The sequence below is a fragment of the Parasteatoda tepidariorum genome, chromosome 10 (genome assembly GCF_043381705.1).
Source record: "Parasteatoda tepidariorum isolate YZ-2023 chromosome 10, CAS_Ptep_4.0, whole genome shotgun sequence".
Taxonomy (NCBI): domain Eukaryota; kingdom Metazoa; phylum Arthropoda; class Arachnida; order Araneae; family Theridiidae; genus Parasteatoda; species Parasteatoda tepidariorum.
Genome location: NC_092213.1, coordinates 12,204,001 through 12,222,156, shown reverse-complemented (window position 1 = coordinate 12,222,156; position 18,156 = coordinate 12,204,001). Strand labels below are relative to the sequence as shown.

The following is an 18,156-nucleotide window of genomic DNA, read 5'->3' as shown; positions in this document are numbered from 1 at the left end:
CTTAAATTTAGTTAAAATGCTAAGAAAATGCAACAAAAATTAAATATTTTTCTTCAAGGGATTAAATGCTTTATGTCCTGTCTCATTATAGTATAGTGAATTTTATGCTTGATTTTCATATGAACAACTACATTAAACTGAAATTATAAACACACTGTACAAAGAGAATGTCAAGTCACTTTTTTTTTTTATTTCTTCAAAATTTTTACAAACTTATTTAGGTGGCATAACACGTGGTTGATTTCCTCCCCTTGGGGCAGCATCCTAAAACAAAAAAACAGATATTAAAAAAGAAAAACAAGACTATTAAAGCAAACAGAAACAAGTATATTAAATTATTAGACACTCAGTAATGAAAAGTTCATTCACAGATCTAGGCAAACAAACTGTATTTTACTACACTAGGAATCCATGAAACCACTCTATACAGAAAGCTTAATCTTTAAAAATTTTGTTTTATTTTACAACTACGGTTATATTTAATGAAAATGGAATAGAAGAAACTCTTCAGTAAAGAGTATCGCAAGTTATTCTAAATTTAATAAACATATAATAATTTTGGCCACATCATTGGCTACTTATTGTACTTGTAGCAAAATGTATGGAGAAAATATACAGCACAATCTTCATAAATTCAAATTTGTCTGCCAACTCAATGCAGTCAGACAGAAAAATTAAGAGTAAAAATTCAGCTTAATCTAACATGAACTATAAGCCCTTTATTTGATGAAGAAACTCCATTCACTTCAAAAATACACAGATAGGAAATAACAGTTGACATGTTTCAGGCGCTTGAAAATAGGTGTATATTATACAATATAAATTTCAGGGATCTTTATAGCTTTCAAAACTACAATATTTTCCAGTAATGATTGATATTGAATGAAGTTGAAATGTTATGTATTACGGCTACTCATTATTTTAAATAGTAATAGGGATTCAATTCATCAAAGATAGTTAATTTAAAAAGGGAGTTTTTTTTTTTTAGCAAACTTACTCAATTTTAGTTTTTGATAAAAAGGCTGAAATTCAAGCAGCAAAAGCAAAAAAACATCATCCCTGCACATTGAAATATTAACATTACTTCTATATTTTCTGCTCTAAATTTTTTAAATTAATCTTTTCAAAACGTGTACAATTAGTAATAGCTAACAATGTACTAAGGGGCCGTTCAAAAAGTATGTACATCCCGAAGGGGGGAAATGATTTGCTATTTTGTACGATGGGGAGGGGGAGGTATTATACGAAGTATGTACATTATAAGCATACACCAAATTTAAATTTGACTTCTTCCTACACACGTATTATACATGTTTGTTCTTGTATTTTTTTTTTTGACACGGCGGCCACTTGTTAGAATGAGTAAACCAGTTCTCAAAAAAAGTTGTCTTGCAAAATTTCACATAACCTTTTATGAAAAAGGGGGGCATACTAACAAAATGTACGTACTTTAATGGGGGGAGACCTTACGTATGAAGGGGGAGGGGGTTAAAATTTTTCCATTTTTTGTGTACGTACTTTTTGAATGGCCCCTAAGGCATTCTTACAAAAATTTGTGATGCTAATAAATTCACAATTTTCAAAACAAGATGCAATAAATAATTTTTTTTTAAAAACACAATTTCAGGAAATGGGGGAAATTATTTATAAATATATATGCATATATTAATATATATAATATGTAGAAGCTGTGATACAAATAATGATGCATAATTTTTATAACGCGAGAACAAGAATCAAAATGTCTAATTTTTAAATCACGTACATATACGAAAATCGATGATATTACAACCAAATAGAATCGCAGCACGCAACTTTTAAATCAAGTAAATTTGAAAATCTAAATCTGATAATAGAACTGCATCAAAAAAAAAGAAACAAATACAAATCGCGATATTGGAATTTTAAATCCTGAAAATAAGAATAGCAATGTAAGATATTATAATGGAGCGAATAAGAATTGAGATATTAGCAGATTCTGGACTTGGGGTTGTTTGTATTGCTTTCGTTTAGCCGTAGTAAATAAAAATTTACAACATTAATTGAATAAGATAATTTTTTTCACCACAAAACCACCGCCATTTTTTTATGATTATTTAGTTTACTTTCACTTCAGCAAACAGGAAGCAGCAACCTCTGAATTACGAAAATATGAATACGGAAAATCTTAAATTTAGTGCGTAAAAACTGAAAAAAATAGCTAAAATAATTAAAAATGCGGAGGATTAGCAGCTATAACATAGTTTGAATTTCCTGTTTATCTTTGAAAATCGGAAATAAATATAATTACTTTATTTTAATGACTTGAACTTACAGAAAAAGAAGAATATTTAGAAGGAGAAAAAAAAGTGAAGTTTTTAGAGAATCTGAGCTTTTGACAAAAACGCTGAAATTCGAGTGACAAATTCAAACATCTGCTAAAAAGCAGAAAAATCTCATCCCTGAGAACATAACTTCTAACTCAACTGTGAGATTGTCTTATTTTATATTAAAAGAGGTAGGAGCATTTGGTCAGTGAAATTTAAAATTTTCTTAAATATAATTTCAAACATATTGATCACTACTATATGAAAGAAATTTAATAATAAGAATCAAATCATCTTAACCAATCATCTTAAATAAGACAGTAACTTTCACCTCAATATCATCTAAGATTGTTACTAGCAGTTTTAGTGTTACTTTGACTGTTTTATTTAACCAATCAAATCTGAATGTATTTTTTCCAGCAGCATCAATCGTGCACACTTTGCGTTCTTCAATCAATTTTACTTCAATTGTTAAAATACATTAATCTTACGATGCACCATGTACAAATGTGTGCACAGACAAAGCAGGAACGGTCAAAAATAAGAACTAGTGGAGTCTAGAGAATTATAATGTACAGATGTGCAAATTTACTATGCGTCGCATCAAGGAGGAAAATCCAAGACACTACTTAGAACTCAACAGCCAAGAAACTCATCTGCCAAAGCTTCACCTATTTTTTTCATAATGATTATTCTTTCTCAGGAAACTACTGCGGGGAAAAAAAAGCCTGTTTTAAGTACAACTAACATTTGGGTTTCAGCAATTATGGAGGGGGGGGATATAATAATTGGATCCACACAAAAATTACGTTCTTGAAGCATTAAGACTTTTTTTTTTAAAAAAATGGGGGGGGNATGGGGGAATCAAACTACTGCTCTTTCGGCAAATTCTCTCATCTCTGATTATATAATGTTTTAAAAGATTTAATATAGCTTAATTATCACAAATTATAACAATTGTTTTAAAATACAGCTAAATTATCACAATAAAATTAATACTACAGTCAAGCATTAATAATTTGATGTGGGTGGAACCAAGCCTACCTCGAACATTCCAAAACTTAAAATTTAAGAAATATTGAAATAAATGGAAACAAAGCAGTTTTTAAACAAAAAATATATTATATTTGAATCATCTAATTAATTAGATGATCTGGGTACATTTACAGCATCACACAAAGTTACAATATTCATTATATAACTTCATCAAGTTAATTGTACTAAAATAATAGCCTAATCAGGGGTCTGTCCAGGCCGAATTTACTACTGTTTAGTGGTACCTTCACAAATTCAATTTTAGGAAAAACGTTACTTTCACAAAATACTTTTCCTTTGAATTTTATTTTTGTATCCCTTAAGAAACCATATCCATATTTCTGCGTTGATCTTTTAAAATCATTTTTCATAAATTATATCTAAATTTTCACAAAATAGGTACCTCTCAGAAAAACCTAGACAGAATGCTGCTAATGTTCTTTGTTTAAACATACAGTTCACATGTTTCAGCATTTAATACACAAATTTGTTTTTCAACATTCAGGCGTAGTAATTGTAAAACCAATTACAGTAATCCTTCCACAAATTGTGTGTGTTGGTCATTGTAAAGGAGCAAGACTGATTTTTTATCACTAGCTCTGACGCATGGGAAAAATCAATCAAGAGTAATGTATTCATAAATTTTTAAAACTGCAAAAACTTGGGATTTTTTACGCCCTGTTTCTCTTAATCTAATAACAGAAAAGTTAATAAAATAAAACAAACCACAATTATTTAAATTCTCTTTCTTACTCTTTAAGATAACTATCTTACCAAACTTAAGCACACATACTTTATTTAAAAATTATTAATAGGATAAATATAAGAAATACTATTGCTCAGGAAAAAAACAAAAGTGACATTAATTTCGTCAGCATTATTTTACTTTTATTACCGTCATAGGCCGCTGGAATCTGGGGGGTGGAGCACGATCCTTTCGTCCTTCTTTAGATCTGTTCCTTACAATTTTAGAGTGAATAGCACAGGAAACACAGTAATGAAGCTTTGCATATAACTTGGGTAGAGCATAAGCTAGGGAAAAAAAGCTTAGATTAGAAACAGGAAAAAAATGGGTATAAACGTATACCTGACTATATGCAAATACCTGCACACGACAGTGGAGCATTGCATATAAATTGGTACGAGCATAAGCCAGAAAAAATGTATAGATGAAATATAACAATAGTAAAAAACAGTATTAGATTTCAAAAGTACAGATTCACAAATATAAATACATAGAAAAGGGACTTTCTAAAACAAAGTTGTTAACCTTTCTTGAAGGCTTGGGAACAAAGAATAACAGTTGCATTAAATAATTTATTAATTGTTAAAATTGCTTTTCTCAAGTATTTAAAAAATAAATATGCAAAAAAAAAGGGAAGCCTATGTTCTTCGATTTATGATTTTAGATTTATCATTCAACAAAACTGGGAACTCTTTTAATTGAAGAAAATTGGAAGGCAGGTAAAAATCTCAAAAAGTTAAGATTTCCATCCCTCATAATGAAATTGATGCAACATGAAACATAATGAAATTAATGCAACATGTTAGTGCCATAATTTGGTGTAATTTAAGAGATGTTCCCTCTACAATATTAATTTCAAAACTATACATCACAGTTAATTCTAGTTAAATATAGATAACATGACATGCATTTTATTTATAGCTGTTATCTACATTTTTTTTAAATTTTATGATGCCAGCACTGCTAGTTACCACTAAATCAATTTAAACTTGTAATTAAGTACAACAGTACATAATACTACTTTGTACATAATTATAAGTATACATTTATAACTACTTTGCAATTAACATACTATTTCACGACTCACTTTTAACTGAACCACTTAGCACTGCCATACAAGCTCGCTCAGAGACTTACAGAACATAGTTAAACATTTTGCCATGACTCATGCTTTTTTCTCATAGTAAATTTCCCAGACAATTTCAAGTTTCCTAATCCACTAAGAACTTTTTATTACAAATAAAATACTTTATCAAAAAATATTATGTAGTCTTCTACGTCTATTTTCTCACACAGGCGAAATTTGATTTTACTCACTAACATATGTCAAACTAATATAACTGATTTTGTTCAACAGAGATTTACATAAAATAAGCCTTATAGTAGACCAAGGAAAAAAAGCAGGATATTTTTTCGTACAGTATATACCAGGGTTGGCAAGATTTTGCTGCAGGTGGAAAAAACCATGGTAAATACCGGTAAAAACCGCCCTGGCAAAAACCTATATTTTCCAAGATGAGAGGACAAAAACACATTTTTGTGACAAAATTATTCCTCAAATTGAAATATATACTATAAATATGAATAATTACAAAAAAATTTAAAAATTTTTTATTCCATAATTAAATCATAATGTAATAATACAACATTTTAGTAGTTTAAAGCATTATTGATTGGAAATTTTGCAAGTATTCTCTTTTTCCAGTGAAATGAACTTATTTTAAATTAATATAACTATAATTTAAAGCATAAAATATCTATCAAGATGTGTAGTTAATTATTGTACAAATAATAATATTTATTTACTATTTGTAAAAAAACATTTATTTAAGGATTCTAAAATGAAAAGAGGTCAAAAACCTTCAATCTTTTAAAAATTATTGCCTTTATATTAATTATTAATATGTTAAAAATATTTTTTTCATGTATTGTATCGAAATTATTATTCCTTAGGATTGATTTAAATTTGTTTCAAGTATTTTGTAATAATATTTAATCTGCAATTTAGATAATTTGGTTTTTGCCGGTTCTTACCAGCTTTTACCACTGTCATGGCAAAACCCCCTTTTTGCCGGCAAAAACTCCAACCCTGGTACTGTTTGTCTACGATAGGTACTCTGTCCGCCACAAAGTCTGCGGCAGTCTGGTGCTATGGAAACAAGAAGAGAGCATTTTAGGGAGGGTGGCTTCGATGAAGAGGTCTCCTTTTCTTTCGCCTTCGATGATAGCTTGTATGGGGAGTATACCAGATTGGCTGACTCAGCCACCAGTAGGAGACTTATTTAATCTGATTCAAGAACTTTTTTAAGATTCGCATGAATATTTCTTTCTTACTTAAAATAATTCTCTCGATTCAATCAGTTGTTATTTTTTAAATACAAAGGAAAAAAAGTGAACAAATTCTGACATTAAGGGTAGTACAGGTTTTTTTAATATTACTTTTTAATTTTACGATATTTATTATGAATGTTCATTGATTGTTAGATGGTTTAATTTCTAAACTTGCACATTTTTTAAAGCAGTTAATTTCTTTTATTACTTGAATTTTCTGGAAAAAGTGAAGAGCTTAAACTTAATAACTCTGATTTTAAAAGGAGATAAAACTTTTGCTGAAAATAAAAATAGTTCACGTTATCTGTGCCGGAGAAATATTAAATATCTTTGTTTTGATTATTAATTTTTAAATATTTTATTTATTTATTTATTTTTTTTTTTTTTTGAAACTGAAAGCAAGTGACCGCAACTAGGATGAAATCTAAAACTATCAACGATGATTTTTATCAGCACCCATCAAACCATCTGAAATTATCTGAAGTTTTTTTTGCTTAAATTACGTTTTCTTATTCATATTTTATTGTAACCTGTACAGTTTTTTTTCACTATTTATTAAAAACAGTTTTTATTAGCAAATTTATTTTTTTCTTAATAACCAATTTACTATGTATGATAAATTTATAGATGAGTTATTTATTAATAGATCATTGAGCTGCTTTAAACAATTTTATACAATTTCCATACATACATATATATTTTTTTTTTAATTTTTTTTCTAAAACCAGCTTTTGAAAAAAAGAAAAGATTAAAAAAAAGGAAGCACATGCTCTAAACGATATTTCAGGCGCGAACGCTCATTTCTCTTAACTCTAGGGCTAATACAATAGAGCGAAGAAAGAAGTCTCCTTTTCTCCCACCGAAACCAGTCTTAAAGAGGGACCCCGCACCCCTACTTGAAATAATCATACCTCATTACCATAGTCCCCGCCACCCCTCCAGACGAATGGCGGACAGAGTACTTATCGTAGACAAACAGTATATACACATCCCAGCCTCAATTCATAAAAGGCAACTAATTATTATATATATTTAATTTAGTATACACAATTCTAATAAAGTATAAAGAATAATTAAACTTGCATTCTTTTTTATATACATATATAAATATATATTTGATTTAGTTTGTTCAGGGCAGATAGAAAGATGCTAAGTCTTTTTTCTTCCTACTTTGCACTAATTTCTATGTTAGTTTTATTAATGTAACATGTATCATTAGCTTGATTCCAAGAAAAATTTTATCACACTGTCTTATTAACAAAAAATGAAAAATATCATTTATTATTCTTTTATAACAATATTTGATTGAAATTTATTAAAAGATATCACTAAGTGAATAGATATAATATTTTAACACAGAATGTAGTAAATGATCATTCGATATAATATTTAAAAATACGAATTTACTACCGTTTGGCGGTACCTTCACAAATTCAATTTTAGGAAAAACGGTAGTTTCACGAATTCAACTTTAGGAAAAACAATAGTGTCACAAAATACTTTTTCTTACAATTTTATTTTTCTATCCCTTATAAATCTATATTTTTAGCATGTTTTTGTGTTGATTTTTTAATATAATTTTTAATCTTTCACAAATTATGTTCAAAATTTCACAAAATAGTAACCTCTAAGAAAAACCTAGACAGACCCTTGAAAATTCAACTACAAAATCTGTGTATAGTTCATTAACATTTAAGAAATGTGATGTTTTGAATACTAATAAAAATCAGAAAAATTGCAACAAAAAGCTAAAGTCAGGATATGAAAAATTTTTATTTCTGAAAAATCAAAGAAAACACCATATCACTCATGGGCTTCAATAGTGGCACAACTCAAAAAAATCAAGTTTTGAGATAAGTGGGTTTCAAGTTTTCATTGTTATGCAAAAATGCATAAGAAATGCTTTCGTTTGCTTAAGCGAAGATTACCTTCCAGTTGAATTATGAGTTATGAAAGTATTGCTGCTGAAAGAATGCGTATTTTCCTATTTACACCTGTTGTTAGTCCAAAACACATGTTCTTTGAGTTATACCACCATTGTAACCCATGAGTGATATCTTACATTAAATAAGACTTTTACCTCTCTCATTTAAACCATAAATGGAAAAAAAATCAATTACATCTACTAATCAATGCCATAAAGTAGACTCATACTTATATTAATACAATAAAAATTAGAAATAAATATAGCACAATTCTTAGTAAAAGGACAGATCAAAAACTATATTTCCACACCAATAACAATGATGCTTTAGACCAGGGATGGCGAACCAATGGCACGCGACACAATATTTTGGGCACTCCACCAATCACAAAGTTCACTATGTGTGTCTGTGTGTGTCTCTGTGNTACACAATTCTAATAAAGTATAAAGAATAATTAAACTTGCATTCTTTTTTATATACATATATAAATATATATTTGATTTAGTTTGTTCAGGGCAGATAGAAAGATGCTAAGTCTTTTTTCTTCCTACTTTGCACTAATTTCTATGTTAGTTTTATTAATGTAACATGTATCATTAGCTTGATTCGAAGAAAAATTTTATCACACTGTCTTATTAACAAAAAATGAAAAATATCAATTATTATTCTTTTATAACAATATTTGATCGAAATTTATTAAAAGATATCACTAAGTGAATAGATATAATATTTAAAACACAGAATTTAGTAAATGATCATTCGATATAATATTTAAAAATCAGGGGTCTGTGCAATCCGAATTTACTACCGTTTGGCGGTACCTTCATAAATTCAATTTTAGGAAAAACGGTATTCACGAATTCAACTTTTGCAACCCATGAGTGATATCTTACATTAAATAAGACTTTTACCTCTCTCATTTAAACCATAAATGGAAAAAAATCCATTACATTTACTAATCAATGCCATAAAGTAGACTCATACTTATATTAATACAATAAAAATTAGAAATAAATATAGCACAATTCTTAGTAAAAGGACAGATCAAAAACTATATTTCCACACCAATAACAATGATGCTTTAGACAATATTTACTTCATACTTTTATTCATCGCATTGGATAGAAAGTTTCTCAATAAACAATTTTATACACAAATATGTACATCACACCTCACTTTACTATAGTTGCTATCAACAAAAATAAGCCACCACTGATGGGTGGTAACCAATTTACTAAATTAGATCAGCTGACAAACAGATAAAAATTTGATGAATTATAACTAAGCAATGAATTAAAAAAAAAACTCAATGGTAAATATTGCACATAATACTTACTGTCATAAACACTAGCTTCTTGAATATCTCTTACAGCTGCTGCTTCTACAATATTTCTGATAACAAACTTTTTGATGGCTTTATCTTTGGGTACACAGCGAGCACAATTGGTACATCTTACAGGCTTTACATGCCCTCGCCCATGCTTGCTACGTCCGTTATTACGCCTTTTCTGAGTCTAGAAAAGTATACGAACTTTAGTATCAGAAAATAATGACGTAGTAATATCATACAGAGCTACTTTCTACAAAGATCAATGTTCAATTATCACATGCTTAAGCTGAGAATTGACATTGTAAAAGCAACTGTCCGTCTTAAGAAAAGGATTCATTGATTTTAATTACAGAAAATAAAAGGCATAATCTATAGTTTTGATCAGATTTCAGTAAGACTAATTAGATTTCGTAGAAAACACAGAATTAAAAAAATAGAGATTCACAGGTACATTCATAAAAAAAAGTATCTGAACTTTAAATTAATTAAATAAGTTTATAAAAAAATATGGTAAAAAAGAAGCAATTTTTTCCAAAAAAGGAACAAATAACAATTTTGAATTCAAACAATTCAGAAAATAGATACGAGTCCATTGCTAACACTTATCAGACACAATTCGCGTATTTCTTACTGAATGAATAACATGAAACATTGTTAATAAATCAATGAATTTATATAAAACCTACTTACCATGATAATTAAAAATAGAAAAAACTAGTTGATTTAATTAAATATCAATCAAATAACCTAATTTAACCACGTTGCCGCATGCACGAGCTCTGGCTTACGTTTAGAACGAACGTGTTGCCATTTTTTGCAATTTTCAAATGTTAGAATTTGTCCGCTTTAGCTGTGTGCAGAGCCTCCAAAATAAGTAATACGCAGATACGCTTATACAGTGTGAGATTTGATTGGTGATTCGCATATGCGATCGCATTGCAATTGGCCTCTAACAGCAGCTCAAAATGAAATGCTTACAGAGCAATTGCTGAAAAGTCGCACGCACGTCTGGTCCGTGAAAAATTCGCCAATTAGGTAATCGCTCGCATCTCCGAATTCGCATATGTGATTATATTTGTGTTCAGTATGAATGTTCTCTTAGCTTTTAAAAAGCAAGCAATCTACTGTGTGTCAACTTTTTGAACGATTCAGTTCATAGCTTTATCGTTATTTCAGTAATAATAATAATTTTACCAATATTTTAAATAATTCTATCAGAAAAACAATGATCGCCCATGACAACAGATAGTTGACCGTGTGAACCACAGATGGCGCTAGAGGTTAAAATTCGTCGTAAGACTTCCGGGGTCCCATTTCTGATTGATTTTTACGCCTAAGTTTGAAAAAGAGCGCCATCCAATAATATGGATGGTGTTTTCTTCACTAGGGAACGCTGCAAACTCCATACCGCCTATACTTCCGGGTTACTGTCTCCGGTGTATTTTAAAGCCAGTTGGCTCACAACGTGATCATTGCGTTTTGAGATTCTTGCAAACGTAGTATTTGATTACTTATTACTTGTGTTTACAATGCTAACAATACTTGTGTTTGCGATGCTAAAGGTGCTAACACTAACGTAAGATGGTGCACAGCTTGCAGTGCCGTAGCGAGCTTAACTCGCGCCCGGGGCACAATACCTTTTTAGCGCCCTCCCCCATTCGAAATCCATCTAATATTATAAGTAAAATATACTCGCAAAGTAATAAATAAATAAAGTAGAATTAATAAAGTCATAGGCTCAAGTTAGGCATTAAATTTGAGACAAAAAATGTAGTTGAGAAAACAAGACTAGACTTTGAAATGTATATGATCATCTAGAATTAGTTCATAAGATACCTATTATTTATTTTACATATTTATAAAGAAATATTTTAAAAACACGCAGTTTTAAAACAATAAAAAAGTAAATATTTATTATCTCTAAGGAGATACATATATTTAATAATATGATTATAATACAATTATAAAACTAATTACTATGTGTAAATTTTCCGCTTTTGATGAAGCAAATTTATCAATAATATCATCAAAGTTGATCATTTCAAATTTTTCTCTTTCCACACTTAAAAATGCCAGGTCACTTAGGTGATCTTGTCCCACCGTTGATCGTAGATATGTCAAAATTAATTTTAATTTGCTGAATGACCATTCGCAGTTAGCAATTGATACTGAGATAGTCAGGAGTATTTGAAGTGCCACTCTCAGGTTTGGAAAAACATCTTCTCCATACGGGATTATAAAAGTAAGAAATTCTAATGGAGTTTTAAGTTCAATTTCTTTTCTACAAAGGAGTAACATTTTACAGTCACATTCTTCGATAAAGAGTTCTATTCCATTGAAATCTGTATTATACACTGTACAAACATACAAACGATTTTTGTACAGTGCAAATATTTGGAGATAATATATGTAACCACACAGCGTAGATGCCATAAGGAAGTGCTGACAGATACAGGTCGAGTCAGCCAGCCATTAGAAAAGACGTGTCATTTCTATTATGAATATATTATTACAGTTTGATTAGTGTTCCTTTTTATTTACGAATTAACATTTATCATATTTCACTGGCACTAAATTTAAAATATTTTTTGCAGAAATAAATTATAATAAAAATAAAAATTATCCAACAATTTTTTTTGTTTTGCTGACCATTTGGCGCCCCTTTGTGAGTAGCGCCCGGGGCATGATGCTCCCCCTTGCTCCCCCCTCGCTACGCCACTGACAGCTTGCAACAAGAACAAACAGTAATAAATAAATGGAAAGAGGTCAAAAAAGCGAGTTATTCAAAATCTAGCAACCATTCCACCTTTTTTACCAATATATCTATAAATAACTAAAACAAATTTTCACTTCAAACTCACCAGAATTACATAATAACTTTAATATCTCATGAAATACGGCAGATTTGAGCTCATAAATTATCTAATTTATTTCTTTTATTGAAAACAAAATTGTCCGTTTGAAAATATCGCCTCGCAGAATAAGCTGTAGTGAGCAGTTGCAAACTTTCTAACCGGAACTAGAGCTCGGGATTGTTATTGTTTACATTTATGTGAAGACACCATTCATTATACTTGCAGTGTTTGCAAAATAACGCATTCTCTTGATTTAAATTTTAGCTAAACAAACAACAAATAAATTAATAAGACTCCGTAAGCGCGTTATGATACTATCCAAAAAAGACAAACGGGGATATTTTAAACAAATTTGACCAAATAAGAGACATCACGCTAAACATGACAAACATTACACTTTACTTAGGTTGTGATATTGATTTTCTTAAATTTAAATTTAACAATTACAATTAACAATTACAAACAAACCGTGAGCTTAAAACAATTGTTTTAAGCTCACGGTCTGTTATAATTCATAAATTACAGAAAACTCTTATGAACAGTAAAATTACGAGTGAATAAAAACATAAATTATAATTTTTCAAAAAAAGTCCTACTCCTAGAATATTAATCCTGTTCACACGTATAATAATGTTCCTGTTGAACATTAATCCTCGTAACCATAACATTAATAGAAGGATAAACAGGAAGTTTTTTAAATTTCTTCCAGTTTTTTGAAGCTTATTTAACTTATTATTATTTACATTTAGTCAACCATACGTAATAAAAAACAGTTCACGATTATTGGAAATTTAGGGAACATTTCCATTAAATCTTCTTTGATCATACAACCTATAAACCAACCACTAACCAAGTTTTCAAAATCAGTTTAATCAAACGAATTTTTCTTTTTGACAAAAAAAAGTTGCAATAAAAAATACATTCGGAGCTGCGTTGGAAAGTATTTTACTTTTTTTTTAATCAAAGGGAAAACATACACTACGGATAAAATCCAGTTGCAGTAGTGTATACAATGAAATGCATACGAAAAATATCATTTGATTAAAACATATTTGAACATATTTTTACAAGAATAAAAATCATAGAATAGTAATTTTTTAAAAATGGTAAAAAAAAACATTTGTATAAACAGGAAAAGTCTGCTTTCAAAACATATTAATTCAGCACAAAATCATTTGTTTATGACAAAACTGAAAAGGATGGAATACCTCTACTCTTCTTATAAGATAAAACTTTTTATTTTGTTTTCGAACGACAGTGTCAGTACATCTCGGAACGAGCTCCAAAAACTCCAAGTCGTAGAATNTGCGTTGGAAAGTATTTTACTTTTTTTTTAATCAAAGGGAAAACATACACTACGGATAAAATCCAGTTGCAGTAGTGTATACAATGAAATGCATACGAAAAATATCATTTGATTAAAACATATTTGAACATATTTTTACAAGAATAAAAATCATAGAATAGTAATTTTTTAAAAATGGTAAAAAAAAAAAAACATTTGTATGAAAAGGAAAAGTTTGTTTTCAAAACAAATTAATTCAACACAAAATCATTTGTTTATGACAAAACTGAAAAGGATGGAATGCCTCTACTCTTCTTATAAGATAAAACTTTTTATTTTGTTTTCGAACGACAGTGTCAGTACATCTCGGAACGAGCTCCAAAAACTCCAAGTCGTAGAATTCACCCTATGCATAGATGAATAGTTTATTTTTCTTCTCGCTTTTGAAGTAAAAAAGTATAGTGCGTGGAGTCCCTCCGTGCGGAAGAAGTTAAACTTCGTAACCTGCGACGTTAATTGTAGAAGATTCAGCAGTCGTAGAAGGATCACTAGTTCTATTCAACGACTCTTTTTTCTGCTCCTCTCTCTTCCGTGCTCTGTAATCACGGTAATACTGTGCATTTTTCCCTCGTGGACCTCTTGAACCAGTGGAAGTGCTTATGGTTGCCTCATAGTTTCGCCATGGAAAATGTATTTGTATTAATAATGTATGTGAATGCGTCATAATGTAATTTCAAAANAAGTCTCTTTTAGGAATACCTAACAATCAATTGATATTCACAAGAGACGTACCTTGACATAACCTTAAATCCGTCGCATTGTCAATGGGATTGTTTTCACTCATTTTTTACAATTGTTATCTACTAAATTTGAAAATAAAAAATTCTATCCTATTAAATTGTATGTGTATCAAATCAACCTAAAAAAATATTTATAGAAAAGCAATACTTTTATGACTTTTATTATTTTTATGCTAGTGAGAACCAAAACAATATGGAGATGAATGAGGGAAAACTGGATCCTACCACGTGATTTCCCGGCTCATTTAGATAGTTGAATATTAAAGCTTAAAAAACTGTTAATCAAATATTCAGTATGGTAAAACAAGGTTTATAATAATTATTGAAAAATAATGTTTGAAATAAAATTGATATCTGTTTTTTTATTTTATACATCTGACCTACCTAAATGACCATTGGGGGTTGTTTTGACTGCATTAGTGAAAATGAGTTTAAATATTTGATTATTCAAATATCATTATAAAAAGTTAGAAAAAGTCATTTTTAATAATTTTAACAATCTGCAGTATTTTTAATCGTATTATTTTTAGTTTACAAAAAAAAGTAAGTTTATTTTCAGGGAAAATGGTAACATTATAAAAGAGTGTTACACACCATAGTCGATATTATCACAAGATTTGAAATAAAAGTTACTTGTGAAAATTTCTTAGCATTTTTAATAAATCAATTTCAGGCACGACGAAAATTTTTGTTTTGTGTGGGCAGCTATAGCCGACATAATTGTCGGCTATAGCTGCTTGTCGTGTCAAAAAAGTTTTTTTTNGGCTATAGCTGCTTGTCGTGTCAAAAAATTTTTTTTTTTTTTTTTTTTTTTTTTTTGTAGAAAATTGAAATTTGTATTTTGTTTACGAAGCTCAAAATAAAGGACTTCAAATCTTAAAAAAACTTAAAATCAGCAAAAATAGCGAAATTAAAACTAAAATTGGCTATATTCTATACATTGTTCGTGTCTTTTACAGTCGTCTTACTTGATGAAACATTAACGCTAAAAAACTTACGCATTATAAAAAAACTTTCTTTTCCTGGGAGGTTTTTAAGATCATAATTTATAAAGTTTGTCAACACCTTTTTTTTTTTTTTAGTTTGCATTAATATAATAGCTCTTTCATCATGCACTAGAATATTTAAAATAAAAACAAGTGCAAGGTAGTTGCAGCCTCACTAATTGATCGGATTTCTCTGTAATTTAGCCATATCGTAAAAAATACTGAAATTCCTTTTGCCAATAAATAGTAAAAAGTTTTTAGAGACAAAGAAACATACACTTTCGTTACATAAAGGCATAGTTACCAAGCTCTTTTTGTCTTTGTCGTTACCAATTTATATCAAACTGTTCAAAAAAATATTTGGTCATAAATCCCATTTCATAGTTTTTCTTTCATTTATTGAATAAATTTTTAACATGCGTAATTTTTAACGTCAAAGCTGTTTATTGAATTTTATTAGTTTTTTCCTGCTATTGAATACAAATTCGGAATTTTCACAAAACTTTACCCTTCCTCGGAAGATTGGACACGTTAGTCATTTGTAAGACGATTGCGAGTTCATATATTGAAGTGATCTGAATAGAAACTATTAATCTAATCACGCTTAAATCTGTATAGAGGTCATTTTGACCGCAATGGTCATTCTAGGTAAATCATTATTTTATACGCTCTTCTCATAAAATTTTACCTTTTGCTTTTGAAGATCTCAAAAAGTTAGGAAAAGTCACGAAACTCAAGTAAGCTGGTATATTTGAGGAGTTAGCTCCTTTCAAAGTTGATTTGCGGTCAAAACGACCGTTCCGATCGCTCTAGTGTTAAACAATAAATTTTATTTTATTTTATGAAAACTAACATCTCTTGGTGAATTTGAAGCTATTTTAGAGATCAATAATGCATGATCCATAGCTCAAAAATTATCTGAATCCGGGCATGCAAACTGTTTCTTTCTTATAAGAGATGTGGTAAAAATTGCGTGAAATAGTGCGTCATATCCAACTTGCTATAGAATCGATAGATCAGCAAATAAATTAAAATATTGGAATGGAGTAATATTCGTTCCTTAGAAAAACCAACTTAACAATTTAATTTTTATAGAATAAATGAGAAATTTAAATAAAGTCGTCAGAACCGTGAATACGCATCGGTAAAAAATCTAAATTCCGATGCTAAAAGTTAAAAAAAAAAACTAAGCTACGTGCTAAAATAAAAAACTTAAAATTTGACATAAAATAACTCAAAAACTAATGTTTTTCAATTTAAATTACATTAGGAGCTATACTATCAGCTTACTATCGCCAGCCGACCCTCGGAACTGTTTGTGTAGTCCTATCCAAACTCAATCAACACGTAATTCGCTTGCTCATCTCGCCTATATTGGAAGCAAAATAATATGCGCGTGTTGAAAATTTAAATATCATTACAATTGCATACATGTGTTTAAATATCAGAACTATAAATTCAAATCGATTTCCTTTCGAGAAAAAAAGAGATGAATTTTAGGTAACCTTTTGAGATTATATAAAAAGAATTTGAAAATTTATTAACTCCGAAATTAATTTAAAAATATTCAAACATTTTTTTTCCATCTTCAGTCGAAAGGGGAAAATGGAGAAAAAAAATTATACATTTTCTGCCATTACTTGAAAAATTATCAAAACAAACTGATTATTCCAAAAATAATTCGAAATTTATACCTAGCTTTGGATATTTTTGGAGACATGAGTATGTGGCAGCAAGGAAAGAAATCGTAATGCCCCTGCTAGTCTTAATATTTTCATATTAGAGCAATCTTTAAATGCTTCTCTAGAAACGCGCGAATTTTTACATTCCATCAACTATTTTTGAGTTAGGGTAGAACAAAACACACTGGGCGAAATTTTAAGTAGCAGGAACTTTGCTTTTTTTTTTAACAAATAGTAGTAGTAGTTCATTTATGTCGCACTAGAGCTGCACAATGGGCTATTGGCGACGGTCTGGGAACAGTCCTCAGAACAGTGTTTCCCAAACTTATGACTTTTGTGTACCCTTTCTAAATTTTTCGTAACGCTGTGTACCCCTAATAAAAAAATGAAGGAATTTTTTACTATAAAAAATCGCACAAAAAGTAAAAATCACAACTGGCTGTTGACACCACTAATTATTAACTGTTAACTCTGCAAAAAATATCCAATAGAAAAATACGTAATCGTAAATTTTCATGGCTAGCTTTGTTTTTAAATAAAATTTTTTGTAATTTTCGTTTGTTGCAAGATATTTCGCATAAGAACGCGTACCCCTGCTAATCTGCTCCCATACCCCTGGGGGTACGCGTACCACACTTTGGGAAATACTGCCTTAGGATGATCCGAAGACATGCCATCACAATTTTGATCCTCTGCAGAGGGGATGGCACCCCGCTTCGGTAGCCCGGCGACCTGCACGCGTAGTCGAGCACTTCACGGTAGAACAGTTTAACGAGAACCAATGCCGCACACCCTCGGTCCCTATGTAGACTAATCCAAGTAGCCACCCACCCACACACTGACCGCAGCCAGATATGCTTGACTTCAGTGTTCTGC

At 29.8% G+C, this 18,156-nt stretch overlaps 1 protein-coding gene across 2 annotated transcripts; it reads right to left on the bottom strand.

Annotated features, from left to right (window-relative positions):
- Nucleotides 1-175: 175 nt before the first annotated feature.
- LOC107436991 (ribosomal protein S26) lies at nt 176-10,521 on the bottom strand. Of its 2 annotated transcripts, none has more exons than XM_071187149.1 (4): nt 10,363-10,521; nt 9,679-9,856; nt 4,228-4,373; nt 176-264 (listed from the first exon to the last, which is right to left on the bottom strand). In XM_071187149.1, exons 1-4 carry the CDS (start codon nt 10,363-10,365, stop codon nt 214-216), a joined length of 378 nt encoding a protein of 125 aa, XP_071043250.1. In that variant the 5' UTR covers nt 10,366-10,521; the 3' UTR covers nt 176-213. The 2 variants fall into 2 exon arrangements, with proteins under 2 accessions (XP_071043250.1, XP_015904335.1); XM_016048849.3 differs by having other exon boundaries at nt 4,237-4,373.
- Nucleotides 10,522-18,156: the final 7,635 nt, after the last annotated feature.